Source organism: Vanessa cardui, chromosome 5 (assembly GCF_905220365.1).
Source record: "Vanessa cardui chromosome 5, ilVanCard2.1, whole genome shotgun sequence".
NCBI lineage: Eukaryota > Metazoa > Arthropoda > Insecta > Lepidoptera > Nymphalidae > Vanessa > Vanessa cardui.
In genome coordinates, this window is record NC_061127.1 from 3,661,493 (window position 1) to 3,674,765 (window position 13,273).

Genomic DNA, 13,273 nt, shown 5'->3' on the forward strand with positions numbered 1-13,273 from the left:
TTTTGTATTACTATAAACGAAATTGAAAGTCATCACTGCTTTTATTAAATTATTTTTAAAATGTATACTGACCCTACTAACAAATCCGTACCAGCCGTATCATGCTATGGGTACCATTTTCTCTCTTTATTTATGGGCAAGTTCAATGATGTTCTAGTAAACAGATATGTTATTAACGCGCAAAAAGTGAAGACTAGAAAACGTCCTAGTTGTGACGTTTTCCTTTAGTCGTTTTACGTAGTAATACGTTATAATACATCATAATTACGTAGTATTACGTTTTGCGAAATTAAAACATCTAGTTATCCATTTTACTTATTTTTTTTATCAAGCTATCAATTGTACTTTTGTAATGAAATGTAAAAATAAACTAAAATAAACGGTCTCCGGCGCGGCACACTTTTTTCTGTTGTTTAGTATGGATATAACATATCTGTTTATTAGAATATCATTGGGCAAGTTATACAGACTACTCACTCTCATCGTCCTCTTCCAAGAGGTCGCCTCCGTTTTGCTTGCGTTGCTTCTTGCGTTTCTTCTCTTTGCGTCTCTCCTTCCGCGCGAGTTTCTCCGCTAACGTATTTCGCCGCGCTTCTAACTCCTGCGACACCACTCTTTACAAACGAAATTAATTTGTTTTAATATGTACAGTTACTTAAATAAAATTAATTTCTAACTACTGTCTACTTGCCGACTTTTTCCGTAGAATTCACATTGTAAGACAAATTCATAAAGCGCCCGCTTAACTTTTCCAAAAGCATCTAGTCCTTTTCACTTCATATATTTTAGTAACGTAACGTACGAATTAATTCAAACTAGAAAATCATATAACTGTTCACATGTTTTCGTTTTGATATTACAATTAATTTATTTAGAAGAGTATCGAAACAAATATCTATGTAAATATGTATGAGGAGGGCTTTAATAAATACGACCAGACTGAAAATAAAAAATATCTGCTGTTCAAATCATAACCACTTGAAACGGAAACCAGATTTCTAGCAACATTTTCTCATTGAAACGTAAATCCGACCTGGACAAAAATTAATATTTTTTTCTGTCATCAGTACCAAAAAGAAAAATTTTTTTTTTACTTAAATTGATAAAATTTCAATTCGTTTTTAAAGACAAACTACGCTATGACAATATCTACAAAGAAAGAGCACACGATCAGTGTTACGATATTTATTGTTAGGTTAGCAGGGGAGTGTCCGGCGTCAGAAGGGCTTGTGGTGTGGTGAGCGCAGCCACGCGCCCAGCCACGCGCACACGCCGCGCCACGCACCGCCCGGTCTACTGTACGGTCGCATCACTGGCCTTAATATCGATACTTAAACGTTCCCTACACTACAGATCACAACTCGTCGACTAATATGTCGATATTTATTTATTTATTTATTTATTCAATGCCACACTGTATACATATCATTACAGGATTGTGCCCCAATTCGATATTACAGCACTTTAAAAAAACAAATTTAATACATCTAACCATGTTATAATAATATGTATAATACTAAATTGTATATGATATATTCCAAGTAGCAACTATTGTGAGTTCACTCATACTGCAATAAAACAAATCAACTCTGTCAGCTATCGTATTGAGAGATATAATATGAGTCGTACCGGCCATCCCGTTTTGACGTGACAACGTCTTATAAATTGGTTTGCCGGGTAACACTTCAAGAAACTGCGTTACGCTCCGCTCACGTTATGCGCTCACAATGAGAGCGAGTGAGAGGCACGCGTGCCTTCCACTCGGGCGTGGTTAGCCCGCCTAAGAGCGAGAGAGACAGACATAAAAAGTGAAAGGCACGCGTCCCTTAATTAATGTTTTAAATATAATTCTTTGTATAAATAAATGTTTTAAATTGTTACTATTATTTCATCCTTCTTCCTACTATACGAATGAATATTCACATTAAAATTATTTTACCACTCAAAGTCGTTGTCACGTAAAACTTTCGCCCATATACCGACTTTACAGGCAACAGGTAATTTTTTTGGAATGACAATTGTACCCAGTAAGATTCAAATTGTTCACGCTTAGATGGAGCATATCAGTCGTAGTATGGGACTTACACTAAAATTAAAGGGAATTCATTTTATTACTCAAAAAAGCGACCTGCATCGATTAGGCAGAGGTCCTTTTATACGTCGTTAAAACTAAATAACCTATTTATAATATTTGAATAATTTATACGTTTTGTTACAAATATCACGTGGATAACTAACCGTGCTTCCTCGATTTGGTTATTGAGCGTGAGGTAGTCGGGGCTATCCCGTCGGCTGTGTCGCACGCCGTTCGCGTACACCTGAGTATGGACAGAAAGACGAACGTAAATTACCATAATCTGCGTATTGTCCCACAAAATACAATATCATCACCAAAACTCCATAAGTATGAGTTAAAAAAAAGCTGACAAAGGGTATTTCTGTGTGTGTCTGTGTGTCTGTGTGTGTGAGTGTCTGTGTGTGTGTGAGTGTTTGTGTGTGTGTGTGTGTCTGTGTGTGTGTCTGTGTCCGTGTCCGTGTCTGTGTGTGTGTGTGTGTCTGTGTGTGTGTGTGTGTGTGTGTCTGTGTCCGTGTCTGTGTCTGTGTCTGTGTGTGTGTGTCTGTGTGTGTGTGTGTGTGAAATTTTCATGTGTATATCTGCTAAGCAATAAGCGTGCACCTGGTCGCCGTCGGGCACGAGCGCGGCGAGCGCGGAGCCGAGCGCGGCGCGCAGCGGCGCGGGCAGGTCGCGCTGCGGCTGCGCCACGATGTGTTCGGGCACGCGCGCGCCGCACGCGAACTGGCTCACCTCGTCGCTGAAGTGGTTGCAGTTGTGCTCCAGCAGCCGGTACGCGCCCGCGCTGTCCTTGTGTACACTTGTACGTTACTATTGCGCTTCGGCCCGCCACGACATGCGACATGCGAATATGCGTAGCGAGATCACACAAATTAAAACTAGTACATTATAAAACCAGCAGAGATATTTCAGACTTTTGTGAAATGAAGATCTTTTACGCCGCTTACAGTAGAGTTAACTGGCAGAAATCGTCACTTAAAGAAAGAAGTGTTATGTGGACACAGGTCAAACACCAGAAGAAAGAGAGGGAATTCCCAACAATTCCCTCTCTTTCCCTTTCTATAATGAACTAATTATTTGTCCTGCTCTTTTATATAATAAATATAATATATAAAAATAGTATACTATAAATATAAGTGATAGAATAAATAAGATCTATTGTTTTTGGTAGCACCAGTTGGTGCCACTATAAACTAAGTTCCCATCTCGGTCGATGAAAAAAATATTTGGGTGTTGTGTGTTAAATGAGGCAGAATGTATATCTTAGATAAAATATGAATTATACAACGTTATTGTTTAAAAAAAAGGAATAAATTAGGTTTCGAAAAAAAAAGAATTCCAATCTAGATGATACCTAACGTAAACTGAAATCTTTAGATCCATCGTAAATATTCATTGAATTGCACGATCAAAAGTAGCGCACTGCAATCATAGTTCAGTCAAATTTACATTTCTAGAGACCTAGCTGCACGAGCGCCTCCCGTGTCGAATACAAGTGATATATTTTTCACAACACATATAATAATAGCCAGTATGTAACAATCAATAAAATCCGTTACTTTATTTGTTAGCAATTGATACTTGAAATGCTATTAATGTTTGCATTATTTGACGACTTCCGTGGTCGAGTGGTGTGTACACCGGTTTTCATGGGTGCGCCACTCCAAGGTCCCGGGTTCGATTCCCGGCCGAATCGACGTAGATTACCATCAGTTTTCAATGCCGTCTTGGGTCTAGGTGTTTGTTGTACCGTCGTTACTTCTGATTTTCCATAACACAAGTGCTTTAGCCACCTACAATGGGATCAGAGTAATGTATGTGATGTTGTCTCATATTATTAATTCTTATGTTAATTAATATTAATTAAAATTAAATTAATATATTAATTAAAGTTTGAGTCTTAAACCGAATGGAATCATTTTCCGAAAAAATCCTAAAATGTTATGTTAGGGGATACACTCACTGACATTTGCTCAAATATTCTTCAAACCGAAACAGAACGATACAATGTATTGATGGCGGTAAAATATTTAACAACAGGTCCTTGCCTGATATCCAAAAGTCCATAAAATAAATACATACCTCTTTCTGCTCCAAGCAGTCTTTAATAACAGAATTAAGTATAATTTATTTTTCATCAATTCATCAAATTTCAAATCTCCAAGAAATGTATTGAAAACAGCATAAGTTATTTCATTATATTTCATTCCATAATTGTAATATCAGCAAGCGAATACAAATTTCATTCGATTAATTTTTCCCGAATCGTATATGCTTTTCGGTTAATGTTTTCCAGTGCATATGTAACTAAAAATGCAATACTTTGTATTTCTAAGTTTCATTAGAGTTGAACGAACCAATATAACAAACGTAGTGGATAATATCTTACTCCATACTTGGCGACATTTGGACTGTAAGGTATGTTTAATATTTTTAACAGTGCCAATTTGTTTCGTGTGAGATGACCGGTTACTATTTGATAATCTATTTACCTTTCTATTATAAATAATAATATTTGACACCATCACATACATTACTCTGATCCCAATGTAAGTAACTATAGTCTGTTCGCGTTAAGAATGCAGTGAGTTGTCATTGTTTACCTGCTTTACTCCGCCCCCTGACCAATCAAATCTTTTTTAACAGCGGGGTGAAGGTGTATGCATATTTGTGTTAAAATTCCAACAAATTATTTTTGTTTTAAGGAATAAGTAGATATAATGAATTTAAAAAATAGACATTAAAGTAAAAATCAAAATTAAGTAATTGAAATTTTAATCACTATTACTAATGTAGTCGTTAGTATTTATAATAAAAAAAAAAAATTATGCAGCGAGTTCCATAACATTATACTTGGCAATTTCTTCTTGTAAGACGTGGTCGAAGCATTTCTCGCACGTTTATTTTTACAAATTGGTGAGTACATTTCTTTAAAGTATCAGTTAATAATAATAAAAATTTAAATAAATGAACGTGTTTAATCATTTTTTTTCGAACTGTGTACTGCTGTTGGTCTCTTTTGGCCTCTACAGCGTCACCGGGGTGTTTTATCAACAAAATTCTTAAAACTATATACAACCGTTTGCGAATCTTGCCATCGCGATGTAGAAATTTACATATTTTGACATAACGTCATCTAGTAGCTATAGGTTACATTAATTATTACGTGTACAGCTTGAATAAAATAAATATAAATAAACAAAATTTAAATAAAAAAAATGTCAGTTAATAATTAATTAAATGTGAACTTGACTTTGTAATTTGAAAAGATTTGATTGGTCAAAGGGGGCGGAGTCAGGCCGGTAAACAATGACAACTCACTGCATTCTTAACGCGAACAGACTATAAAGCACTTGTGTTATGGAAAATCAGAAGTAACGACGGAACCACAAAACACCCAGACACAAGACAACATAGAAAACTAAAGAACTTTATCTACATCGACTCGGCCGGGAATCGATTCCGGGAGCTCGGAGCGGCGTGTACCTATGAAAACCGGTGTACACACCACTTGACCACGGAAGTCGTCAAAAGGTTCGTCAAAGAGGTCGAGGTTGTATAACATTGTAAGAAAAGTATACTAACGTGTAGGTTGTGGTTGCAAGCCCCTGTATGTACTCATTGAAGACAGGGAAGGGCACGAACGTCGTCCCGAGACGCATCACCTGGTGCGGCGCGCCCAGCTGCGTGCTGCCCTGCAGAGGAGACATCGGAAATTTAAGGAAACCGCACTTTTAAATATATCGGACAAAACAACAAACAACAACAACAACAACAGCCTGTAAATACCCACTGCTGGGCTATAGGCCTCCTCTCCGTTTGAGGTGAAGGTTTGGAACATATTCCACCACGCTGTTCCAATGCGGGTTGGTGGAATACACATGTGGCAGAATGTCTATGAAATTTGTCACATGCAGGTTTCCTCATGATGTTTTCCTTCACCGCTGAGCACGAGATGAATTATAAAGACAAATTAAGCACATGAATCAGCGGTGCTTGCCTGGGTTTGAACCCGCTATCATCGGTTAAGATGCACGTGTTCTAACTACTGGGACATCTCGACTCTCGGAAATTTAAGAACACCGCACTTTTAAATATACCGGACAACATCACATCCATTACTCTGATCCCAATGTTAAGTAGGTAAGGCACTTGTGTTAAGGAAAATCAGAAGTAACGACGGCACCACAAACCGTACAAGTCAAGACAACATTGGAATTTTTTTTTTTTTTTCTGCATCGATTCGGACCTCGGATTGTGAAAACCGGTGTACAGACTACTCGACTACGGAGGTCGTCATTTTAAGATCTTCAAATATGATACTTATTTTTGATTTCTTTAGAGATTATTTCACATTCAATGATTTCATCAAAAATGTCGTTTTAAATTTCACTGGAATAGTTTCGTGTATAAAAATATGAATCTCGCCCACGGTCGGTGTTCTATGACATTTACGAGAAAATTGAACATGAAGTCATCTATACTATTTCAGTGCATTCTTGTTGAAAGCGATCGCTCATGCGGCCATTAACTGTGAGCGAGAAAGAATATATAGTCTTATGAAGTTTAAACGAGTCGGAAAGGGACGGAGGATTGACACGAAGACAGAGTTTATTCCTGGTGAGGTATAAAGATCATATGACTTAGAAAGAAACGTGAAAATTTCACAGCGTTTTCCATTATCAAATTATTGATACAAAATACTTAATGTTATTTCGAACTTAGGTCCAAACAGACTTACATATAGTAAAGAAATTTATAAAATATGTCGTTTTGTTTATTTGATAACAATATATGTATATCATATTTCCGATTTTATTACGATTGTTGAATATAAAATCTTGTAGGCTTTAACTTCAATGAATTCATCGTTGATAAATCGTTTGAGCGAAACCAAATGTATTAATAAATAAAATTGTAATTTAATTCCAATTGTGTAACAATTTAATAACATTTAATTAGATTTAATTTCAAGAACTCGTCGTAAATCCGTTATTTATTTGGTATTAAATTTGGAATGCGGTGTTTACAGCAATTATTACCTCATTTTCAGTTTGGCGAGGCGCCCAATCACGAATAGAATGTTTACGATTTGCGGATATAAACATATACCAATATAATGTGATCTACATTACAACACCGATCTATCGAAGAAGAGATCATTCTCTGGTGGACGGTTTGCAAAGAGTCGGTGTCCACGAGTCAGATATACAAAAATAGCTCAAGCGCGTGAAACTTACGACGTTTGATGTTAGTTTTTAATTATACGACTAATTTTAAATTTGAATACATAATATGATATCTGTATTCATACATACAATTTTCTTTTAATCGTACATTAATAAAAAAAAGCACATTATTTATTCCAACATTAAATATATAATATAAAGCGTGGAGGTAATACTTGTTGACTTCCAGGCAAGAATATATTTTGAAACTAAGATAACTTGTATATTTTTAAATGCTGGAAAAGACTAACTACTGAGTTTCTTTCTGGTTCTTCTCGGTACGAGCATTTCGAACCGGTGGTAGCTTCACTTGATATAGTATTGAAAGCGACGTTTCAAAAGCCTAAATATAACTACATATATGTCTATAGAAGAAATCTGTATATAGAAATGAATATTGAAACCGCAATGTTTGTTTCAAAGTCCACGTTCAGAGATGGAGTATTGCTAAGCATTTGTGCATTTGTCAGTTTAAATATAGATTAGACGCGTTTGTGCATCGGCTCTGGCCGCCTACCGCTTACGGAAAAACTGACTGGCGCATTAACCTCTGCTGGCGACAGCGAAACATTGCATTGCCAATTGCGTGGACAGAAATACATAAACACATCCTTTACAGTCGACGATAATTTCATCAGTTCCTTACATCGAGGTAATTAATGGTTTTGGTATCGTTTAAAATGTCAACGACAAACTTGCTTTACAAATTCATAACGGATTAATGTGTTTTATTATTGGTTGACTAACATTTATTGTACTTATAAAACAAATGAATTGATTTTAATACATGTTTTTCAAAATCAAAATAAACTTTATTCAAGTGGGCTTTTACAAGCACTTTTGAATCGTCATTTTACAATTAAGTGAAGCTACCACCGGTTCGGATAGTAGATTGTACCGAATAATCCGGCAAGAAACTCAGTAGTTACTCTTTTTCAATATTTAAAAAATACAATCATATTAGTTAAATACAATATATGTATGTAATGTATCATGCCTGGAAGTCAACAGGTATTAATTCCACGTTTTTTTATCATCTACAAAATCTGGTATCGAATAATATGCCATTTTCACCAATGTATTTTTTATAAAAGATTTGAATTTACGAAACGGATAAGTTAAAAATGTTAATTCTGAAGCTTCAATAAAAATTGAATCAACCATCTTACTTGTGATACGCTGACATTATGTTCATTTGAAAGTATTAATAATGCTGTTGGTACAGTTTATTTATAGTTTTTAGTCTTAATGACTGACAACTGAATGAACAAAACATTTCAATATAATTGTGCTCGCTCGGGCGGTCTAATGACTTTAATAAACAATAGATTTTGTGTTGTACTTCTATTTAATCGATTTTAGTTGCATGCAAATCGATTAAAAATCTATCGTAACAAATCATATTCGATCGATTCAAAGACAATTGTTATCGACTTTTGATTCGCTAGACATCGTCTGATTCAGATCAGTAAATTTTATGAATAAGTTTCAGTTTTTAATTTGAATAAAATTCCCAAATTAACGTTTTAGACTAATGGAAATCGAAATAAATAAAATGAATTAGTGTTTTTTTTTTGTCATACCGGTGCACAGCTGGTAACACCCGCGCCACCGTAGAAGTACTCCCGCTCGAACACCACCACAGACGTGTGCCAGACGCCCTCGATCTGACGCCCTGGAATATTAAAAAAAACGAATACAATCAACATATCCTTCACCACCTTCTTACATATGTAACATTACATTGATGGATTTTAAATATACATATATTGAAATTTCAATACAAATTCATAATAATCTACGGCTTGCGATCACGATGATACAATAACGATGATGTAAGAGCCTCAGTGCCAATTAAATGTAAGCCGTACGAATTAAATGCGAGCATTACACTGATATAATTAATTATTACAAGATTATTATTTCGCTACAATTGACAAACAATAAGAAAAAACATCAAGAAATTAAATAGTGTTTCATATTTAAAGCAATTTTTACTGTGTTATGTGTTGCAACAACAGCCTGTAAATTTCCCATTGTTGGTCTAAGGCCTCCTTTGCTTTTGAGGAGAAGGTTTGGAACATATTCCACCAAGCTGTTCCAATGCGGATTGGTTGAATACACACGTATGATGTACACTGTTTATGTGCACATATCTATGAAATTAGAAACATGCAGGTTTCCTCACGATGTTTTCCTTCACCGCCGAGCACGAAATGAATTATAAACACAAATTAAGCACGTGAATATTCAGTTGTGCTTGCTTGGGTTTGAACAAGCAATCATCGGTTTAGATGCACGCTTTCTAACAACTAGACCATCTCGGCTCGTTTTGTGATACACTATAACTGAAAGCATAAACAACAAGTATAACATTTAATTCATTCATGTACTGAACCGATACCATAAACAGTGCAGTAAATTATAGCTGAAGGGATTAGAATTGATTTGAAATCAGTTGGAAAATTGAACCCAAACAAACCAGTGATGTGAAATTAAATCTGGCAGTAAATAGAGAAAAAGTTAAGTAGATCGCTAAAACCGTCCTTGGAATATGTAACAAATAGCATTGTGTGGGTCGCGACCCAGTAGAGATGAGAAAGTAGGTCACCTCAGACAACAATATAGTACATCGAGACTACTGTAATTGTTGTATGATATAATCGTATGTAATATTCGTCTACTGGCGTCTTGCTATGTGTCTAAACAATCAAAATAAAAGTCCAAATCAAGTTATAAATGTTTACATATATGACGTCACATCATCAGCCCGTTTTTGTCCACTGATGGACATATGCCTCTCCAACGTTTTCCCCAACGGTTGTCGGTTCTACGACAACTATGACCAGCCCACTGCCACTTCAGCTTACTAATCCGATAAAAAATGAATATGACGTATTAAGCCTAGAATATTTTTTCCAAATCGTCTCGCTGAAGCAAAGCTAGTTGGATATATATTTAATATATTTTAGTTATGCTGACCGTACCAATTTCATACACGAAAACGTTCCCAAATTATGTGTATGGTATCAAATTCATTTGGTGATAAAACTTTTTCTTTCACGTTTCGAATAAGAGTGGGTTATGTTCACATTTAATTCACGACTTATGAGCCCTTAGACGAGAGTGAGGTAAGCCTACATGCGAAAACCATTCACATTCGCGTTGGCGCTGTTTTACGTGTATTCTATAAGAGTTCCAAAACCCCTAGCAAAATCTCATGTCATCCATAGGTGATGTCACAAGCGAATAAATTTCAATATAGGATATCATACATATCGTCAAGACGTAGGCTTTTCTAGTTTACGGCCCAGGGTTCCAATAAATTTTGCAATATTGAGCCAAATAATCATTTCTTATAATTTTAACTCTAGTATCTATACACTAGAGTAAAAATAAGAATAGTATAAGTATAGTATATACTATACATATCCGAAACACATTGTGGAAAGCTACTGCCTCAAATTTTTTGATAACCTTAGCTTAAGACGAACTTATGTCCGATGTATAAAAAAGTGTGAACATTAGCACAATGTAGTCGTGATTATTGATCCTTTCTGTTACATTTCTTTATTAAAGAATCTCGCCAATCAAGTAACACTAGAATCCAGTTAGTGTGTTTATGTTACCTAATAGACATTGTTTGTAAAACTGTTACAATAGCATAAATGAAGCGTTTTAAATAAAGCAATAGAGATTAAAATAACGCGATATTAGATTGAGTAAAAAATTAGTTGGTTTTCCCTCAACTTGGATGGTTGAACTTAATTTAACGGCAATTAAATAAAAACTAATTTAATTGTTCAATTAATTCTGTCGTTGTTATTTTTAAGAGATTGTGTTTGATAGATAAGGTATTTATGGTACAAGTAATGTATCAAATTTATTTTACTTTATATCAATTTGTACTCGTAATTAGATATAACTATACATATAACGTTTCCATCGCCCGCAAAATATGCATCATTTATAGAGCATATGAAAAGCTGTTTTCAGTGTGGAAAGATGTTCGAAAATTCGAAAGACCAAGATAATTTAAATTTATCAAAATGAGAGAGATAATTTATACGCGCTGGAAGCGAAAGTTGGCAAAAATATAACAGGTATTCCAATTTCTGGGGGAAATTCAAATTGTCTTTGAGACAGTCCGAGGCGGCGCTAATAGCATACATCTATTTTTATAGATATGTCACAGTAACCACCAGTGGCGTAGCTAGGTCAGCAAGGGCCCCGGTGCACAGAAAAATATTCGGGGCCCCACCGCCTCTTTTCCTTCCCTCTTTAACTAATAATTACCCTTTAAAAATATAGATACCAAATAAAAAATCTTGTGCGCATCGTCGTGATATCCTAGCTTCAGAAGCTTAAGGTTTAGTTTAGAGGGCCCCCTGAACACCGGGGCCCTGGTGCACTGCACCACCTGGCCCTACGATAGCTACGCCACTGGTAACCACTATAATATTATTAACTATTCCAATTTCTCTGACGATGACTTCGGCGACGTGAATACGACGCGTTTGCTTCAAACGAAACAATTCAAGCATTGCTTGATAAATAACCCAAGTAAATACAGAGAAAATAACATGCTGTGATAAAATTGATCTAATAATGATATAACTAAGAAACTACAAAATCATTGATAATATCAAATAATTTTCGTAATTACTGACATACATTTACTATAGCAATTTTAATAAAAACATTCACCTTTCTTTGAATTAATACACTATAAAAATGACAATAGTATTTATTTCCTTTAATGTTCAATGAATACTTTATTTGTCAATGTGTTATCCAGAAATACAGAGCATGGAAAACACTAACAGCATAACGAGAATAATGCAACTGTTCCTAATATACACTTAGTAATCTATTAGTTACTTAATAAGGATATCATTCTCAAAAGTAGATTGCCTGGAATTACTAGGTTAGTTGCAGTGAGCTTTATTTGCCTCAGACAGCATATAAAGTTGTACTGATTGCTTATCCATTAGATTTTATGGAAATAAGTAACAATTTACTTATATATGGAATGAAGGATGCATAGATAAATTAAGGTTCATGTACAGCCACACACTTGGCTGAAATTCAGTTTGGGTAACATTATTAATAAGAGATCAATGCAGTATATGATTAATAAAAAAATTACCTAGTATAGCTGGAGACAACACTGAGGCAAGACCATTGGTGAGGTCGTAGATGTAAAGGTCAACGGGCACTCCTTCTTCACTGGCCATAGTGCTGAATGTGAAGATCCTCAAATTCAGATATTATCTATAAAACACATCACTAAGTCACTTCTAGTCAAACAAATAAATCATCATAATATTAATACTTTAACAACTTACACTTATAAAAATAAACTACATCCGCATATTACAATTCAAATAAAGATTATACTTTTATTTCAATACACAGTTGTGATATTATTATACAATACTTCAATTATTTTCTAAATGTATTTTGAACCTTTCGAAATCAATACAGGGTAAACACAGGGATACTTGAACAAAATGCAATTCGCGAGTTATTACGGTATGCGATGCGCACAGCGATGGCACGCGGCGATGCAGCGCGACCGACACCTGTGCCTCAGCCCTATCCTACAGAACGATTCGACGCCCACTTACTACACATTAACTATTTTTAAGTCACATGCCACGTGAAAGTTATCTCAGAACGCTCGTGTCGAGCGACAGAAGTTTTCGTTTTAATCAATAGAAATTAGAAAGAAATATTATTAAGGGTATATTTTTATATTAATTGATATTGTATGAACTAAATTGTTACCTTATATTATATTGTTAGTTGTTGTTGCTCATTTGTGATTTAATAAGCAAACTTGCTTTGTAACACATAAAATTGGGTACAGCTTTTCTACTTCATTTTTTTATATAATCCATTTTTTAAACTTTTTATTTTGATTTTATTTCACAATACATTATTTAAATAATGACAAAACAATAATGAC

General features: G+C 35.0%; 1 protein-coding gene across 2 annotated transcripts in view; it reads right to left on the bottom strand.

Moving 5' to 3' along the window:
• Positions 1 to 13,273, bottom strand: part of LOC124529791 — a 30,050-nt gene extending 16,777 nt beyond the window's left edge. Inside the window, exons 1-7 of one of the 2 annotated variants that reach the window (XM_047103703.1) lie at positions 13,093 to 13,273; positions 12,452 to 12,576; positions 8,886 to 8,977; positions 5,660 to 5,769; positions 2,678 to 2,858; positions 2,239 to 2,318; positions 478 to 614 (exon numbers count right to left, since the gene is read on the bottom strand). In XM_047103703.1, coding sequence (XP_046959659.1) covers positions 478 to 614; positions 2,239 to 2,318; positions 2,678 to 2,858; positions 5,660 to 5,769; positions 8,886 to 8,977; positions 12,452 to 12,539 — 688 coding nt within the window. In that variant the 5' untranslated portion in view covers positions 12,540 to 12,576; positions 13,093 to 13,273. Of the gene's footprint in view, positions 1 to 477; positions 615 to 2,238; positions 2,319 to 2,677; positions 2,859 to 5,659; positions 5,770 to 8,885; positions 8,978 to 12,451; positions 12,577 to 12,650; positions 12,913 to 13,092 lie in introns of those variants that run through there. The other variant, XM_047103704.1, reaches the window with a different exon arrangement.